The sequence below is a fragment of the Dermacentor silvarum genome, chromosome 10 (assembly GCF_013339745.2).
Source record: "Dermacentor silvarum isolate Dsil-2018 chromosome 10, BIME_Dsil_1.4, whole genome shotgun sequence".
NCBI classification, from domain to species: domain Eukaryota; kingdom Metazoa; phylum Arthropoda; class Arachnida; order Ixodida; family Ixodidae; genus Dermacentor; species Dermacentor silvarum.
The window spans coordinates 109,565,760-109,583,588 of NC_051163.1; the positions used below are offsets into that span (position 1 = coordinate 109,565,760).

General features: G+C 44.7%; 2 protein-coding genes and 1 long non-coding RNA gene across 3 annotated transcripts; 1 reads left to right on the forward strand and 2 right to left on the reverse strand.

The window, feature by feature from the left end:
• Window positions 1-5,773: 5,773 nt before the first annotated feature.
• LOC125940948 (uncharacterized) lies at window positions 5,774-6,469 on the reverse strand. Its single transcript, XR_007464102.1, has 3 exons — window positions 6,405-6,469; window positions 6,207-6,267; window positions 5,774-5,801 (listed from the first exon to the last, which is right to left on the reverse strand). It is a non-coding gene; the product is annotated as an uncharacterized LOC125940948 (long non-coding RNA).
• Window positions 6,470-7,900: 1,431 nt separating this feature from the next.
• LOC119431757 (uncharacterized) lies at window positions 7,901-9,010 on the reverse strand. The gene has a single exon (XM_037699226.1). The coding sequence runs from the start codon at window positions 9,008-9,010 to the stop codon at window positions 7,901-7,903; it is 1,110 nt and encodes a 369-aa protein (XP_037555154.1).
• A 711-nt stretch (window positions 9,011-9,721) lies between these two features.
• On the forward strand, window positions 9,722-10,831 carry LOC119431758 (uncharacterized). Its single transcript, XM_037699227.1, has one exon. The coding sequence runs from the start codon at window positions 9,722-9,724 to the stop codon at window positions 10,829-10,831; it is 1,110 nt and encodes a 369-aa protein (XP_037555155.1).
• The last annotated feature ends 6,998 nt before the right edge of the window (window positions 10,832-17,829 follow it).

A 17,829-nucleotide genomic window follows, 5' to 3' on the forward strand; every position in this document is an offset into this window, starting at 1 on the left:
TCGCAACGCTACACGGAAACGCAGCGAGCGCAGACTGGTAAATACGGTTAATGTACGCCAGACAGACGACAATTATTGTTTGAGGACGGAAGGAGCTCCAAAATATGAAAAGTTTCTCAGATATTGCAGTTTATCTTATCGTCATCTGTCGTGCGTGCGTTTCTTTTAACGCTGCGCCGCGGGTACCTTCGGGTGCCGAAGGACATGCGCGTTATTAGCGTGACATATAGCGTTCATGGCAGGAAAGCAGCAAACGCACGGTATGTTAAAGAAAGGAAAAGGTACGCAAGATAAATGACGATTACCCATTTTATTTACTTTATTTATTTATTTACACAATACTGCAGGCAGCAATGCTGCCCAAGCAGGAGAGGGTGGAAGATAAGCCCCAAACGGTGTAAAGTTTTTTTATAGAGTGCAGGTATCAGAGATAACCACCATTTCGTAACTTTCTGTATGTCTCGTATTAGTTTCCCTCCTTCCTTGCCAATCAATTCCCACTATTTTTTTCTCGATCATTGCTCGTGATTCCAAGCTGCACATTTTCTATTGTACTGTACTGACTCACGATGGCAAACTTTTCTTTTAGCTCGACGACAATCACACAGCCTATATGCGTCGTGGAAAACTTCTTAAGAAATTGTCGCTACGAGCAGCATGGAGCAGGAGAAGTTAAAAGCCTCTGTTTCAGAAAAACAAGCATAGGTAAAGTGTTTCACGTGGTAGCCGGAGGAAGTTCTACCACTTACTTCAGCGTCACGATACTTTGGTCACCAACTTTTACCTCTTTTGATTATATGCACTGATTTTTCATATTTTACTGAGCGGTGTCTCTCTTAGGCCCCCTTACCACTCCATTCGACATTATTCGTCTCTGTCACCGAAGCAAATGTCTGTCTATAGGCACGCGCCACAAATATTACGTTGACACAAAGACCGAATGCCAATACTGCACTCTAATGACTCAACAAAAGCCTCGGAATGGTCAATAGTCCCTTTCGTGGCACGTCGGATGAAACGTGGTTGAGAAGACACATAACTCAAGTCGAACCAATTTGGGGCTACACAACAGGCCGCAAATTATGCAGTTACTGTGATATACGCGAATACGCCTAATTTTCTTATCCACACGACAAGACTACAATGAAACAAAAGTAAAGCAGACCACCACACAATCAATCGGCTTATCATTACCCGCATCTGCTTCGACTCTGACATTATTGCTAGGGGTCTATTATCGACACGTGTCGATCGAAAGGAACTTGTAGAAGCGGCAAAACTTGTTAATCGTCTACGCCTATTTCGGTAAGAGACGACTTACCTGGTGCATGTGGTTCTTTTAAACTCGTCTTGTCTTCGGGGAGCTAATATCAAATTGCGGACAGGCAAAAAGTTGAAAGTTATTCGTTATCTGTAGTAAACACTATGCCTCTAAGAGCAAACGTTCACTCGCCAGTTCGGTCTTGTTTGACGTTTCTTTGTCTTGAAAGTCCGGAACATATATATACAAGGTGTTTCAGAGAACACTTTTAAAAATTTTTAAAGGTTGCCTGTGGTAGATGGCACAATTTTTGTTCATGAGCTGGTCTACTCGAAAAGGCAGACATTACCTAATTAACAAAAATATACTAATTAAGTTTTGAACTAGTTATCTTATCGAAGGGTTATCGAAATGCATTGGCGTTCCAGTTACTTTCTTTAAAAAACATCGTTTTATGTATTGAAGCACAAAAGTAACTGGAACGTCAATGCATTTCTCCGAAATGCTCGGGAGTTAATATCTCGAAACTGGTGTCATCCTGAAAATTCAAGTGCATCATCCTTGCGAACTCCACAATTAGAATTTGTAAATTGCAATATGGACCTTAAGGTATTAGTTAAAACCTAATTAGTGAATTTTTGGTAATTAGTCGATTATGCACTTCAATTTTTTGTGCAAGTAATGTCCGCCTCTTCGAGCAGATCAGCTCATGATTATAATTGCGCTATCTGCCACAGGTAACCTTTAAAAAAAATTTAAGTGTTCGCTGAAACACCCTGTACGAGTGCTGAGATGATTTCAGCAGGGATGTCTTTCACGTTCGCCGGCTGTCAGGTTCGCCACCCATGTCTACCGACGCGCGATTCGTGCGGCATTCAAGGCAATGCATTGTATAGCTTTTTCTCCCTCCCCAAACTGGTGCAGCGATGTAGTCCTATAGTTCATATTTTGTAGGAACAATGCTTAGACGAAGCGCACGGCCGAAAGCACACACCTTGCGCTTTCGCAATGCTTCGCCTAAGCACTGTTCCTAAATATGTGGACTTAATGCTACATGAACGGGCTCGCATTTCTACATTATTGTCGTAGCCCTCTCCTTGTACAGGGCTAGAACCGCTTACTCACACAGACCCCTCAAGCCGTTTACTTCGATCTAAGGCTGCATTACCAAAACATAACACGAGACTGACCCCCACATTCTCAAACTATCCTCGACTCTAAACTCTTCATCCGCTCCAACTAGTTGACCACAGCCCCACCTCTAAGCGCAGGAAGGTGCCATGCTTCTCAAGAATTGCCGTAATTAACCAATGAAGCGCAGTGACCACTTCGGTCGAAGGGGGGCGCTTCCATAAGAATAGAGAACAAGAAGCATAAGAATAGAGAATATATTATCCTGAATTTCATAAGTAAAACTCTAGAATTTAATTGATAAGTGTACAGCACGATATAAAGAACGCAGCACTGAAAACAATAATGCGAAGATAAAACGATAAAAGATAGACTGCAATATAGACAGATGTCCAGCTTTAAGTATCAAAACATCAGTTATAGTTACACATAAGCAATTCGTAGTAAAAAAAGGTAAGTGTTTTGTATCAACACAGGAATCTTACAGCTACTTGCGGTCTATTCAGGGAGAATAAGGGCCAGGCGATGGGTGGCGTGCAGGCAAATTTCCAGGTGTGTTGATTCATGGCGACATTTGCAGTAAATTACATTTTCAAGCGCTCCGGGTGCCTTATACGTGGGTTTTACGAATGGCCCAGAATTTAACCAGCTGTGCAAGCAAAACAACAGGTGCCACTGGTATGAAGCATAGTTAAAATGTGGAGAAGATTATGATCAATTTTGGAGCCAAGTTGATATGGGTGAATAAATACAGGCTTTGCAAAAACAGTCTTCCAACAGGTGCTCGAGATTCGAAAACGTTACACGGCTGTTATCTGCTATTTTTCCAAATGTAACGACACACCTCGACGCCACACAGAGTTCACATATGATGCAATTGGGGGAATCTAAATGTAGTGTTCGCCGGAACTTTAGTGTTTCTTGTCTAATTACGGGCTTTGCAAACAATTACCGCAGCCTAGTTCTGTACCTACATTCAGTTGTTATACGAGGAGCCTGCGCTGTATGTGCTGGACTGAACAAGTCACTTTGTTTATATACTTTATACCGTGACAAGGGCCAGTTAAGGGGCAAGTGTAGACAAGAGCTCAAAGTGCGTGGTTTAATTACCGCGGTGGCAACAAATTACTCACGTAAGTGCCCCAGAGCATTAAAAAAGTGTTTTAAGGAAGGCGTAGGATTGAGATAGCTGCACTATAAAAGCCACGGAGATCAGACTTGGTGTAAATGGCAGAAACATTATGGCTGATGTACATGACAAGTTAGAAATGTGTGCGTGAAGTGCGCCTTTTGCTAAAATTTTCTTAAGCAAGTGCTCGAAACCGCTATAGGCGGGCAACGTTCCAAATGGGTCAGAGCGTGCAACGTTGCAGGGTATGTGTTTTAATTATAGTCCACTGGAGTTCTTAAAACGACTGCTCGAAAGAAACAGCGCTGCAAATTGGGCTGTGATTCTGCAGGGCCGCACACGTCTGCCGTGTTTTTTCTCAAACACATGAATGTGCTCCAGTCAGCAACAGCGGCGTACCGATAAAACGCTTTTCCAGCAAATAATTCAATATGAAGATAAGTCCAATTAGTTATCCAAGAGAGTGTGACATCCCGAACATACACTATTTGAAAAAAGGAGCAAACAATAAATTCTGCTTCTATAGGCACATAATAAGAACTGAATCTCGCTTAAGCTGCGTTAATTAGGGTCAATATAAAATACCATATAAAGAGCTACGAATATATGCGCGCTCAAACACGTTGCCATACGAAAGCGTGCGAACGTCCATGTAATCCTCATTGGAATATGCGTAGCGTGATTTTTTTTCGCACTGTCAGTCTTCAACGTCAGATTACCGGAAACGTTGTGAAGTGACGCAAGACATTGTGCCTTGTTATTCTTTTAAAAGGGTACTGAGTGGTTACTTTCACTTCTTTGGATGGGGCGACGGAACGAGAGCGACGGCATAAGGGGGGGGGGGGGGGGGGGATAGACAGAAACAAGCGTTAAAAAGAGGAAAAACAGGAAATACGCTAAATGAGTTTCAAACATTCCCAAAAGGGAAAGAGGGAACACAAGTTGCAAATTCGTAATCACTTTCTTCATTGTTCTGTAGTTCCTTTACATTTCGTTGTTTTAACCGAATTTAGGACATAACGAATACTTGGCCATTCGACAAAGAACCTCAGGTTACGCAATGCTCGCCAACTTTTATAAAAAGGAGGGTTCATCTAGGGACCAACTCCAATTTCCCTATTGAAATACACGTAAATCGCACAAATGCTTTTATGACACAACCACTGCGCGGATTTGAAAAAAAAAAGCTTGCTGTATTCGAGAGAAAACGCTGCATTCTATTGCCTATAAGAAGCAATACCTTGATTTATTGCTCGAACTTTCTGACAAGAATTCTCAGAAACTTTGAAAGTTTCGAAATACTCAAGCACAAAGTTTACATATCTGCACCCCTACACCAAAAACAGATGTCGCAGTTTCGTAAACTACAGGTTTTCCCGCTCAATTTAATCCAAGCGCCACCGAAAATAATCCAGGCGCCAGCCAGTTTAATCTGAGCGCCAGCATTTTTAATCCAAGGGCCAGCAATTTAATCCAGGCGCCACCACATTTAATCCCAGCGCCATCCGAATTAATCCGCGTGCCAACTGATTTAATCCTTGCGCCAGCTATTTTAATCCAAGTGCCACTCATTTTAATCCCGGTGCCAGTCAGTTTACTCCTCTTGGCAATTGATTGAGGAACGAATAATTCTTGCAAGAGAAATAGTACCAGGCGTCACGAATGCCGTCTATTTATTGACGTCATCACTGTATTGGTGTCAGCACTAATCTAGCACAGATTCCACGCATCAGTTTCGTCATGGCTGCTTCAATCACCTAAGTGTACTTTGTATATCACTCATTTCCTTCCTTTTCGAGTCGCGTTTCCGAGTGACAAGAGTGACTCACATAAGTGAGTCACCATCGCGACACACATTGCGCTACTCGTGTTGTATCATGACATGCGATTTCCTTCTCTATCGTCACGCATATTGATCGAAATGGATTGCAAGGGTAAAAAGTTGCTCACCATTACTCAGCCACTTATCACTAAGCGACGCATGAGAACTCACCAGCTAGTACTTTAGCACGCACTCCTATACTCCCGACATGCATATCAAACGAAATGGTTCTGAGACGATTACCGCCTGTTGAGTTACATGATTAAGTGACTAGTGACTCACTCGACGTCACCACCGTCGCTCCCAAGCTTCGCTCTGCTAACCTGCCGACATCCATATCAAACGAAATGGTTTTCAAAGGGCAACATCCTGCTCACTATCACCCTGTCAAGTGTCATGATCACTAGTGACTCACGTAACGTCATCACTGTTTTTACCCAACCTTGAACTCTCCTAACCTGCCGACATGCATATCAAACGAAATGGTTTTCAAAGGGTAACAACCTGCTCACTATCACCCTATCAAGTGTCGTGATCACTAGTGACTCACGTGACGTCATCAGTGTTTTTACCCAACCATGAACTCTGCTAACCTGCCGACATGCATATCAAACGAAATGGTTTTCAAAGGGTAACAAACTGATCACTATCACCCTGTCAAGTGTGGTGATCACTAGTGACTCCCATGACGTCATCACGGTTTTTACCCAACCTTGAACTCTGCTAACCTGCCGACATGCACATCAAACGAAATGGTTTTCAAAGGGTAACAACCTGCTCACTATCACCCTGTCAAGTGTGGTGATCACTAGTGACTCCCGTGACGTCATCACGGTTTTTACCCAACCTTGAACTCTACTAACCTGCCGACATGCATATCAAACAAAATGGTTTTCAAAGGGTAACAAATTGATCACTATCACCCTGTCAAGTGTGGTGATCACTAGTGACTCCCGTGACGTCAACACGGTTTTTACCCAACCTTGAACTCTACTAACCTGCCGACATGCATATCAAACGAAATGGTTTTCAAAGGGTAACACAACCTGCTCACTATCAACCTGTCAAGTGTGGTGATCACTAGTGACTCCCGTGACGTCATCACGGTTTTTACCCAACCTTGAACTCTACTAACCTGCCGACATGCATATCAAACGAAATGGTTTTCAAAGGGTAACAACCTGCTCACTATCACCCAGTGAAATGTCGTGATAACTAGTGGCTCACGTGACGTCACCACGGTTTTTACCCAACCACAAACTCTCCTAACCTACCGATATGCATATCAAATGAAATGGTTTTCGAAGGATAACAACTTCCTCAATATCACCCAGTGAAATGTCGTGATCACGAGTGACTCACGTGGCGTCACCACGGTGTTTGCCTAGCCGTGAACTCTTATAGCCTGCCGACATGCCTATCAAATGAAATGGTTTTTAAAGGTTAAGAAACTGCTCACTATCACTCAGTCAAATGACGTGATCACTAGTAAGTCACGCGACGTCACCGCATTTGCACCCGAGCATCAACTCCCTTTATCTGCTAGCATGCATGTCAAACGAAATTGTTTTATAATGCCAGGTAGCTGTCCAGGATCACTCAGTAACACGACGTCATTAGTAGTGACTCGTGCGACGTCACAACGGTCGTACCCGAGCATCCACTCTTCTCACCTGCTGATATGCATATAAAGTGTAAAGGTTTTCAAATTGTAACTGGTTGGTTGTTGTTGTTGTTGAGTAGCAGTATTAAGTCACTATTGACTCGCGCAGTTGCCATAGTCTTGCTGAAGCATATATTCTCCTAACATATGCCTACACGTATAGCAAAAGAAATGGTTTTCAAAGGGCAGGTAGCGGCTCAATATCACTCATTAACATGACGTGATCACTATAGTGACTCACGCGACGTCACCACGTATGTACTCAAGCATGCACTTTTCTAACATGTCAATACGCATTACAAAAGAAATGATTTTCACACTGTGACTAGTTTCTCGATATTATTTAGTAACATTATTAAGTCACGTGCTGATTCACGGGAAGTCACATACCGTGAGGTGGGCTGTTTATGCAAAGGTGTCAGACATACGAAACGAAATGGTTTTCCTAGTGAGATAGGTGCTTACTGTTACTGCGTCGCATGACGTTATCAGTAGTGGCTCACGCCACATCACCAACCAGCAACTGACCAGCAACTTCCTCATGCTATCGACCTGCATGTCAGAGTGTAAGTCAATGCAATTATATTTTGTTGATTTTGTTGTTGTTGTTGTTGTTGAGTCAAATATAAGGGGGGAAACTAGACTATCTGAATCTCAGACGTGTGTGGCTCAGTACGCATTATTTTCTTACCAAACTCAAGGATGGAGTGCCACAAGGTCACCTACAAAAGAGCGTCGTGATGTATCCAATAAGACATCTCCCTCGACAACAGAAGTACAAAAATTTGGCGAGATATCCTGAACGAAAACATGTCATTTATTCAAGGCGGTATTTGATTGCAATACAGTCCAAGGTACTTTCTTGGTGGGTTTATACACACAAACCGAGAACAACTACATGTCCTCCTCTCTGAGCGCAGCTTCAACAAAAGAAAAATTGTGCCTATCGAATGCCGCGCAATCCACGCGCTGAACAAGCGGCATTGCGTGTTGTGCAGCATTCACAAGCAACGAGCGCCTGTGCTCCTTTTGTGTGACTCCTTGTGGAGTCACCAGCACTGAGTCGCGCCTCTCTCTGAGGTACTCTTTAACTTGGCATTTGAATTTGGAGAAAACTTCTTCAATTGGATTAAAAAAAGGACTGTATGGAGGCAGCCGCTTGATGCAATGGTTCGAGCTGACCAGATTTGCCTGTTCAGCGCGGTTGTGAGCGGGAGCGTTGTCGAAAATGAAGACGGCCTCTGTTTCCGGCTCCTCTGAGTCAACCTGAGCAGACACGTCGGCGAGAAACTCATTGAACACGATCCAATGGACCCTTTCGACAATGCGCCAGTGCAGCACGCCGTTAGCCGACATGCAGGCGATGATGTTGATGTTCGCACCTTTTGTCGAAGTCGTCGTCTGGAGCGCTGCCATGCCCTTTTTGGCGCGGCCGAATTTCCTTGAACACCATATATTGTAATTTGTTTCATCGATGTAAAAGCGGCAAACCCGAGGACCATTCGTCTGCAACCATTGCGCATACTCTTTTCGTTTGCTCTTCACGTCGGAGCGGTTGCGGTCCACCGGTCTCTGGGTCGCTAGCTTTACAGAGTAGGTGTGTGCGTCGAGGAGGCGGTCAATAGAAGTGGTGCTGATTGTGAGACCAGGCATTTCTTCTTCAACGGTGCGCTTTATCTGTTTCAACGTGTACGTTGGATTCTCGTCAACAGTTCTTGTTACGAAGGCGACGACATCGGCGCCAAACTTTCTGACGGAGCCCCCCGTTTTCAGAGAAACTTCACGGTCTGTCGCGGCAATTGACCTTGCAGTTTTTACGTTTATGCCGAGCGTCGCGGCGAGTTGTTTCAAATTTCCGCCGCGCCTAGAGGCGTCAACGATTCTTGCTCGGTCGATGTCAGACACCCGGTTGTTTTTCTTTCGCGGCTCATTTCGATTCTTGAACGGAGGACCTCGCTTTCGCACGGCGCTCGCCTGTTCGTCTTTAGGAGGCCCATCTTCCATGGTGGTCAGCTCAGGTAAACCACGAGCACAGCAGTAACACCAGGAGCACGAAACAAAAGGTCAGAACGCCACTATTACGGAGGCGCCGGAAACGCCGTCTGCTAACTCCGCTTGCTTACGACAGGGTGTCTGCTTTCCAACGGAAGGTTGAAGGCGCTCGCTGACGACAGAGAAATCGTGGAAGTGAAGTACTAAGAAGAGTTTGTGTTTTTGATAGTTACATTATTTGAAGTATTTCAGACCGCCACTATTACGGAGGCGCCGGAAATGCCGTCTGCTAAATCCGCTTGCTTACGACGGGGTGTCGTCTGCTTTCGCCGTGTGCTAACGCCGTCTGCAAACTCCCCGGTTTTTCTTTGACTACCATCGCGCGAGAATGTTGTGTGTAGTTTCGTCTGCGCTGAAGCATACGATAAGTTGTTGTCTGCTTTAGCTTTTCGTATTGTTGTACTGTTTGTTCTATGTGATATTCAGAAATACTTCCCATAATGTAACTATAAAAAACACAAACTCTTCTTAGTACTTCACTTCCACGATTTCTCTGTCGTCAGCGAGCGCCTTCAACCTTCCGTTGGAAAGCAGACACCCCGTCGTAAGCAAGCGGAGTTAGCAGACGGCGTTTCCGGCGCCTCCGTAATAGTGGCGTTCTGACCTTTTGTTTCGTGCTCCTGGTGTTACTGCTGTGCTCGTGGTTTACCTGAGCTGACCACCATGGAAGATGGGCCTCCTAAAGACGAACAGGCGAGCGCCGTGCGAAAGCGAGGTCCTCCGTTCAAGAATCGAAATGAGCCGCGAAAGAAAAACAACCGGGTGTCTGACATCGACCGAGCAAGAATCGTTGACGCCTCTAGGCGCGGCGGAAATTTGAAACAACTCGCCGCGACGCTCGGCATAAACGTAAAAACTGCAAGGTCAATTGCCGCGACAGACCGTGAAGTTTCTCTGAAAACGGGGGGCTCCGTCAGAAAGTTTGGCGCCGATGTCGTCGCCTTCGTAACAAGAACTGTTGACGAGAATCCAACGTACACGTTGAAACAGATAAAGCGCACCGTTGAAGAAGAAATGCCTGGTCTCACAATCAGCACCACTTCTATTGACCGCCTCCTCGACGCACACACCTACTCTGTAAAGCTAGCGACCCAGAGACCGGTGGACCGCAACCGCTCCGACGTGAAGAGCAAACGAAAAGAGTATGCGCAATGGTTGCAGACGAATGGTCCTCGGGTTTGCCGCTTTTACATCGATGAAACAAATTACAATATATGGTGTTCAAGGAAATTCGGCCGCGCCAAAAAGGGCATGGCAGCGCTCCAGACGACGACTTCGACAAAAGGTGCGAACATCAACATCATCGCCTGCATGTCGGCTAACGGCGTGCTGCACTGGCGCATTGTCGAAAGGGTCCATTGGATCGTGTTCAATGAGTTTCTCGCCGACGTGTCTGCTCAGGTTGACTCAGAGGAGCCGGAAACAGAGGCCGTCTTCATTTTCGACAACGCTCCCGCTCACAACCGCGCTGAACAGGCAAATCTGGTCAGCTCGAACCATTGCATCAAGCGGCTGCCTCCATACAGTCCTTTTTTTAATCCAATTGAAGAAGTTTTCTCCAAATTCAAATGCCAAGTTAAAGAGTACCTCAGAGAGAGGCGCGACTCAGTGCTGGTGACTCCACAAGGAGTCACACAAAAGGAGCACAGGCGCTCGTTGCTTGTGAATGCTGCACAACACGCAATGCCGCTTGTTCAGCGCGTGGATTGCGCGGCATTCGATAGGCACAATTTTTCTTTTGTTGAAGCTGCGCTCAGAGAGGAGGACATGTAGTTGTTCTCGGTTTGTGTGTATAAACCCACCAAGAAAGTACCTTGGACTGTATTGCAATCAAATACCGCCTTGAATAAATGACATGTTTTCGTTCAGGATATCTCGCCAAATTTTTGTACTTCTGTTGTCGAGGGAGATGTCTTATTGGATACATCACGACGCTCTTTTGTAGGTGACCTTGTGGCACTCCATCCTTGAGTTTGGTAAGAAAATAATGCGTACTGAGCCACACACGTCTGAGATTCAGATAGTCTAGTTTCCCCCCTTATATTTGACTCAACAACAACAACAACAACAAAATCAACAAAATATAATTGCATTGACTTACACTCTGACATGCAGGTCGATAGCATGAGGAAGTTGCTGGTCAGTTGCTGGTTGGTGATGTGGCGTGAGCCACTACTGATAACGTCATGCGACGCAGTAACAGTAAGCACCTATCTCACTAGGAAAACCATTTCGTTTCGTATGTCTGACACCTTTGCATAAACAGCCCACCTCACGGTATGTGACTTCCCGTGAATCAGCACGTGACTTAATAATGTTACTAAATAATATCGAGAAACTAGTCACAGTGTGAAAATCATTTCTTTTGTAATGCGTATTGACATGTTAGAAAAGTGCATGCTTGAGTACATACGTGGTGACGTCGCGTGAGTCACTATAGTGATCACGTCATGTTAATGAGTGATATTGAGCCGCTACCTGCCCTTTGAAAACCATTTCTTTTGCTATACGTGTAGGCATATGTTAGGAGAATATATGCTTCAGCAAGACTATGGCAACTGCGCGAGTCAATAGTGACTTAATACTGCTACTCAACAACAACAACAACCAACTAGTTACAATTTGAAAACCTTTACACTTTATATGCATATCAGCAGGTGAGAAGAGTGGATGCTCGGGTACGACCGTTGTGAGGTCGCACGAGTCACTACTAATGACGTCGTGTTACTGAGTGATCCTGGACAGCTACCTGGCATTATAAAACAATTTCGTTTGACATGCATGCTAGCAGATAAAGGGAGTTGATGCTCGGGTGCAAATGCGGTGACGTCGCGTGACTTACTAGTGATCACGTCATTTGACTGAGTGATAGTGAGCAGTTTCTTAACCTTTAAAAACCATTTCATTTCATAGGCATGTCGGCAGGCTATAAGAGTTCACGGCTAGGCAAACACCGTGGTGACGCCACGTGAGTCACTCGTGATCACGACATTTCACTGGGTGATATTGAGGAAGTTGTTATCCTTCGAAAACCATTTCATTTGATATGCATATCGGTAGGTTAGGAGAGTTTATGGTTGGGTAAAAACCGTGGTGACGTCACGTGAGCCACTAGTTATCACGACATTTCACTGGGTGATAGTGAGCAGGTTGTTACCCTTTGAAAACCATTTCGTTTGATATGCATGTCGGCAGGTTAGTAGAGTTCAAGGTTGGGTAAAAACCGTGATGACGTCATGGGAGTCACTAGTGATCACCACACTTGACAGGTTGATAGTGAGCAGGTTGTGTTACCCTTTGAAAACCATTTCGTTTGATATGCATGTCGGCAGGTTAGTAGAGTTCAAGGTTGGGTAAAAACCGTGTTGACGTCACGGGAGTCACTAGTGATCACCACACTTGACAGGGTGATAGTGATCAATTTGTTACCCTTTGAAAACCATTTTGTTTGATATGCATGTCGGCAGGTTAGTAGAGTTCAAGGTTGGGTAAAAACCGTGATGACGTCACGGGAGTCACTAGTGATCACCACACTTGACAGGGTGATAGTGATCAGTTTGTTACCCTTTGAAAACCGTTTTGTTTGATATGCATGTCGGCAGGTTAGGAGAACTCATGGTTGGGTAAAAACCGTGATGACGTCACGGGAGTCACTAGTGATCACCACACTTGACAGGGTGATAGTGATCAGGTTGTTACCTTTTGAAAACCATTTCGTTTGATGTGCATGTCGGCAGGTTAGTAGAGTTCATGGTTGGGTAAAAACACTGATGACGTCACGTGAGTCACTAGTGATCACGACACTTGACAGGGTGATAGTGAGCAGGTTGTTACCCTTTGAAAACCATTTCGTTTGATATGCATGTCGGCAGGTTAGCAGAGTTCATGGTTGGGTAAAAACACTGATGACGTCACGTGAGTCACTAGTGATCACGACACTTGATAGGGTGATAGTGAGCAGGTTGTTACCCTTTGAAAACCATTTCGTTTGATATGCATGTCGGCAGGTTAGGAGAGTTCAAGGTTGGGTAAAAACAGTGATGACGTTACGTGAGTCACTAGTGATCATGACACTTGACAGGGTGATAGTGAGCAGGATGTTGCCCTTTGAAAACCATTTCGTTTGATATGGATGTCGGCAGGTTAGCAGAGCGAAGCTTGGGAGCGACGGTGGTGACGTCGAGTGAGTCACTAGTCACTTAATCATGTAACTCAACAGGCGGTAATCGTCTCAGAACCATTTCGTTTGATATGCATGTCGGGAGTATAGGAGTGCGTGCTAAAGTACTAGCTGGTGAGTTCTCATGCGTCGCTTAGTGATAAGTGGCTGAGTAATGGTGAGCAACTTTTTACCCTTGCAATCCATTTCAATCAATATGCGTGACGATAGAGAAGGAAATCGCATGTCATGATACAACACGAGTAGCGCAATGTGTGTCGCGATGGTGACTCACTTATGTGAGTCACTCTTGTCACTCGGAAACGCGACTCGAAAAGGAAGGAAATGAGTGATATACAAAGTACACTTAGGTGATTGAAGCAGCCATGACGAAACTGATGCGTGGAATCTGTGCTAGATTAGTGCTGACACCAATACAGTGATGACGTCAATAAATAGACGGCATTCGTGACGCCTGGTACGATTTCTCTTGCAAGAATTATTCGTTCCTCAATCAATTGCCAAGAGGAGTAAACTGACTGGCACCGGGATTAAAATGAGTGGCACTTGGATTAAAATAGCTGGCGCAAGGATTAAATCAGTTGGCACGCGGATTAATTCGGATGGCGCTGGGATTAAATGTGGTGGCGCCTGGATTAAATTTCTGGCCCTTGGATTAAAAATGCTGGCGCTCAGATTAAACTGGCTGGCACCTGGATTATTTTCGGTGGCGCTTGGATTAAATTGAGCGGGAAAACCTGTAGACAGAGGCTTCAGCGGTCGCCTTCATGAATTTAGCATCACAAGGACTTTAAGGAACGTGGATGATTTTTTTTTTAATTTTCCTTAACTGCATGTCTAGCTGTTTCAAGACGCTAGCTACAAGCGCACAACTTCATACGTCAAGGCTTATCACCTTTAGTTTTAACTCATGAGTTGCGGTCTTACGGAAGCTTACGCTTCCTCGACATTGGGCTTTTATTCCGAGACAAACGTACATTCTGTAAATAATAACCTTACGCCAACAAGCCCCTGCTCCCCTATGCGTCAGCGCACTCAAAGCTGGTAAAGAGGCGCATCGCGAAGTTATGCCTGTCCAATTCTTTAAGCAAGGCTTGCCCGGAGCTTTTTTTTAAATATTATATTGTATTTAGGAGACGTTGTCGCCTTTAATTGGCACCGGCTACTCCTTTTCACATAGAGATATGAAAGAAAAAAAAACTAAAGATTGACTTCAAATCACAATAACATTAAGTTCAGTCACATAAGTACACTAATGCCACACTAATACTGAAAGTCATCTCAGAAACACAGCAACACAAAGTTCAGTCACAAGGGTGCATTAAAGTAGGCCCAAAATCCAGTCACATAAGTGCACTAATGCCTCACTAAAACTGATAGTCAACTCAGAACCTCGAAGTCGCCGCATGAGCTTGTCAGGCAAGTTGCAGGCCGTGCCCCTGATGCCGTATCTGAAAGGTGTGCAGCAGAAGGTGTGGACGTTTTGACCCGTTGTAAAACTTCCACTAAGGTACTGCCGACTTGATATGTTACATCTTTCCTTAAAGCGAATTCGTTATCCCTTTTATCCTAGGACAAAGAAGGTGGTTTCGCTTTCGTGCGTTTGGGGGACTTTAATTCTAAGGCCACCCTTGCCATCGATTCTGCTTTTAAATGTGATGACAGTGTTTCGCTTGTAAATGTGAAATTGAAAGCAATAAAGCTGTGCAGGTCTCTTAGCCTTGACAAGCTAGCAAAAGCGATTGAAAAAACTAAAAAACTCAAAATGTTCTCGATTGACGTTAAAGATCTCTACTATTCACTTCCGCATGACAAGTTGCTACTTTGTGTTGAAGAATGCATTGATGGTTTTGGATCAGTTAGCTTTCAGAATGCTGCAGGTGTTTCTATTAGTGGCTTCCTTGAATTGTTGGCCTTCTATTTAAAATCGTCTTTTACCGCGTGGAATGAGCGAAACTACATTCAAAGGAAAGGTGTATGCATAGTATCATGCCTGGCGCCAGCACTAAGTGATATTTATCCTGCTCATCACGATCGCAACATTCAAGGTCACCTTGACGGGTCTCCGGTTGTCAAAGTGTGTAGGTTCGTTGATGACTTCCTGGTATTTATTGATTGCACGGATAACACTTTCGAGCCTGCAGCGTCTGGAGTTTTCGACATCTTTAAAAAAGAGCTGCAGCCTTTGGAACTTACGCACGAGCTCCCCATGGATATTCCCTTACGTTTTCTAGATCTCAGGCTGAGCCTTTCTAGCAAACATGTGTGCTGTTTCTTCGAACCTAGGAGTGAAAAGCCACTCTCGCCCTTTAATTCGGCACACTCAAATCTCGTTAAACGTGGTATTATATATTTATGCTTAGTCAATAGCCTCAATAAATCATGTCCGCGCGGCATTCAACATAGTTTTGCCGCACAGGTTGGTCGCCTCTCTTGTGTTGGATACCCTATGGCCGTAATTGCAGCCATAGCTGAACAGCTTCTTAAGCACACCAAACGTGGTGAGGCCGCTCAGTCACGGAGCCAGCCTGTGGAAAAGCGCCGGGTTGCAGTGCTCCTGTATGTTCACGATGTCTCCCATAGGCTAAAAAAAGATTAGGCAGCGTGCAGGAATCAATGTAGTTTTCTCAGCCCCGGAAAAGCTGGCAAGGCTCTGTAAACATGTCAATGCGCCTAAATTACATCATAGTTGTTGCTCTGTCGCGCACAAAAAAAAAAGGTTTTGTTACTTGCGCAACTAATGTGGTTTACCAGGTTCCCCTGGTTTGCGGAAGTAAATATATTGAACAGACCGGCAGGCGCCTAAATGATCGCCTAAGGGAGCACCACATTACCGTGCATAACACTGTTCAATGCCACTTGGGCATCCATTGCCGAGATTGTAAGTGCGTCGGATGCGAACCCCTCTTTGGAGATATGGGGGTTTTAGCGAGATACAGCTCACACCTCACGCGAGAGATAATAGAAGCCGATTTCATTAGGAACCTGGGTACTGTGTGTGTCAGTGCCCCCATCTATTGCGCTGACAGCTAGTGAAGTGTTCTATCTCAACAGATAGTGTTAGTAATATGTTAGAGCCCCCTCTATCGAGCTGACACCTAGTGAAGTGCTTTATCTAAACAGATTGTGTTAGTAATGTGTGTTTTTTTTTACATCTGACCATATAGTAAGTACCAATGACTTGCTGTTCGAGAGCCCTTTTTTGTGACCGCCTTTCGTTTTTTCTGCGCATGCCCCTCCTGTAATATACACATGATGTCGCAACGGCAGTAAAATATTGTTGGAAGTCAGCGCAGTGGTTGTCGTCTCTATCAGTCCTTGTCCTTTCGCGCTTTACCTCGTTTTTTTTTCCCGAAGAATTACCAACTAGCCCAAGCAACCATTCTCGTTCAGAGCAACAGCACATACAGTTCTCTCACATAGGTGCACTAAAGTAAGCACAAAGTCCGGTCACGTAACTGTACTAAAATCACGGTACATGACATAGCAACGAGTAGACTCAAATGAAGGTATATGAACCTAGGTGTTGATCGACCAAATTCAGATGAAATGAAAAATCCCATAGAGTGAGCTTATCACAGATAAACGCTCCTTTCCATGTTTTCCGACAATATTGCTCGCTTCTAGAAATCTTTTGAGGGCCTTTAACGCTCGTCTTTGCAATGAATGTGTTGAACAAGGACCTAAGATCTTCCTGAGGCTGACAGGGCTGCGGTCTAATGCCCCTAAATCATGCGCTAAACGTTGCTGTGTGTGTCGTGTCGCGGACATTCTTATAGAAGATGCTACACATCCTCATCCGCGTGGCCACAAGTACACTCCGGACCGTCAGCTCTTGAATTTCTTTGTAGAAAATGATTTGTGCCCGCGGTGCCGAGCCGCAGACGGTGAATGAACGTTTCAAAGGCTCTGGTTGTATCCAACGTGGACGGGATTTTGAAATGAAGTGCGGGGTCAATGTGAAATAAATCTGATGATTTCGAGTTATGGTCAAACCATGTCGCTTTGCAACCATGGACTGAGATCTGTCTTAGTACGTGCCGCAATTTCGGTCCAGGGTACCGAAAGTATATGTGGTATAGCGCTAGTTGTTGTGCTACTCGCATAAATATCTCTCGTTTGCGAATCATTCCGTCAACCGAAAGTTCAATTTTTGGGGCGACAAGTCGCCATGGAGGGTAGGAAATATCTGAGATCCAAAACTCGTAATGTGGTAGTAGATTTTTTGCGCCTGAATCACAGGGTAGATGTTTTCCCTGTCTCTGTAAGTGTAATTGCTAGTGGGTGTCTCTAGTGCTGCACTGAAACGCGAAAGTAGTGTTGACAGGTTTCAACCGTCCTCATAATAGGGAATGGAGGATGACGTCCCTCTACAATTACTAAGGAAATTTGAGGTTGCTCAAGGAACACCTAAGCATACTGTAAGGCTCCTAGCTATTAATCGTTGAAGTCGTTCTTCAGATGAAAGGGAGATTCCATGCAAAACAGGTGAAGAATAAGATACGCGGCTTTCCTTTGCCAGCCCAAGGAGAAATAAAGGTGTGTGCATATGCAGACGACGTATCCCTCTACTTGAGAAACAAAGAGAGCT